Raw genomic sequence first — 1,564 nt, forward strand, 5'->3', positions numbered from 1 at the left:
AGTGGAGAAGGAACGGCGAGGACAGCACGTTGAGGTTGGGAGCATCGAGGGTGAGAGGCCCCGCTCCCCGCGCTCCCTAAACATGTCATATCTTGTCCAGCACCTTCCCCTTTTTGCCTTCTTTTGGTGGCCAAATGAACTGGTGTTAGATGACTCGGAATCCTTAAATGGGTAGCCTCAATTCGCAGCAACTTTGGAACACTTTGTCTTATCTGCTAGCTTTCCGCTCCCAAACAAAATGGAGTGTCGCCCTGATGGCGCGCCGGGCGTCTCCGAGCCTTCACAAACTATCGAAAGAAACAGGAATGCGACCGAAACCAGGCAAGCCATATTGTCAACGAACTGTCGGACACCACTCTCAGAAACGCAAACCTCAACGCCGGGGGAAAACCGATGCGAACCTGAAGGAAGCACTCAAAGTTCCAATGAACACAGCCTGGTAGAGCTGCCTTCTAATGGACAGCTCTTCCCATCGCCGTCGAGTAATATGTTGGGAACAAGGCCCCCTACCCACAACAAATTCCCCCCGAGTTGGCGACACGGACACATCCGAACGAGACGCTCGAAAGAAAATTCAGAAACAGAAAAGAATGGACCTTCAGCTAAAGAAACACAAGCAAGATCTCCGAGAGAATATTGCTCGAGAGCTTGACCGCGATGTTGCCTCCATCGACTCTGACGAAGAACGGAAGTGGGTCAACAGAATCTTCGAAGATATTGATGCGGAGGAAAAGCGCCGACAGGGTCTTTCGCCTGCAGAAAGGCGTCGAGAAGACATTCAGTCTGCAGCTCAAGTGCTCGAGAAACTTGTAAAAGCGTATTTTGGACCATACTCAAGGCGTCTCTATGCCGCCTTCCAGCTTCAGGAGGCGCCGGAATCCCGCAGAGGAGCAAAATGTCAGCTTCATCATTGCGAAAATAGTACTTGGCCTGGTGACTATCGAATTACAGTGGCTGATGGGAAACAATGGAGCGAATTCCCCTCAGGTAAATATTCTGATTCAATACTTTATCATTTCTTTATCTGAGGATGAAATATTGCGACAGGCTTCTATCCCATAGAGTGCTTTGAAGAACTCTTGGACTTATCGTCTCCAGCGTATGCCTCAGGATTTGAGCCCGATATGCAATACTTTCCTGGAGGTATGGATTCATGCATCTCGCAAGAATATGATCAATCAGTGCGGCTGGTTTTGCACTACCACCAACCATCATCTTTAAAGCCAAAAACCACAAAGCTAGTTGGCTTGATGGGCTTCCAAAAGACTGGCGAATTGAAGTCTCACCTAATGGCTGGAACTTCGGATGAAATTAGTATCAGATGGCTTCAAAACCTATTCATCCCATCCACCTCAACAAGGATGAAAGGAAAGTATCGCCTTCTGATTCTTGACGGTCATGGTAGCCATCTCACGCTTCAGTTCGACCGAATTTGTGCTTAATTCTCAATTATCCCACTCTGCATGCCAGCACGTTCATCCCAACTTTTTCAACCTCTGGGTATTGGATGTTTTGCTATTCTTACAGTCCGTGGAGAAGCCACCCTTGTGAATCATTGGACAGA

General features: G+C 48.2%; 1 protein-coding gene across 1 annotated transcript; it reads left to right on the top strand.

Annotated features, from left to right (window-relative positions):
* Positions 1-590: 590 nt before the first annotated feature.
* Positions 591-1,028, top strand: N7532_007321 (uncharacterized protein; the record flags this gene model as incomplete). Its single annotated transcript, XM_056619814.1, has 2 exons — positions 591-897; positions 952-1,028. 2 exons carry the CDS (start codon positions 591-593, stop codon positions 1,026-1,028), a joined length of 384 nt encoding a protein of 127 aa, XP_056473180.1.
* Positions 1,029-1,564: the final 536 nt, after the last annotated feature.

This window comes from Penicillium argentinense (genome assembly GCF_028826775.1).
Source record: "Penicillium argentinense strain IBT 30761 chromosome Unknown utg000006l_segment0_segment0, whole genome shotgun sequence".
In the NCBI taxonomy this organism is placed as follows: domain Eukaryota; kingdom Fungi; phylum Ascomycota; class Eurotiomycetes; order Eurotiales; family Aspergillaceae; genus Penicillium; species Penicillium argentinense.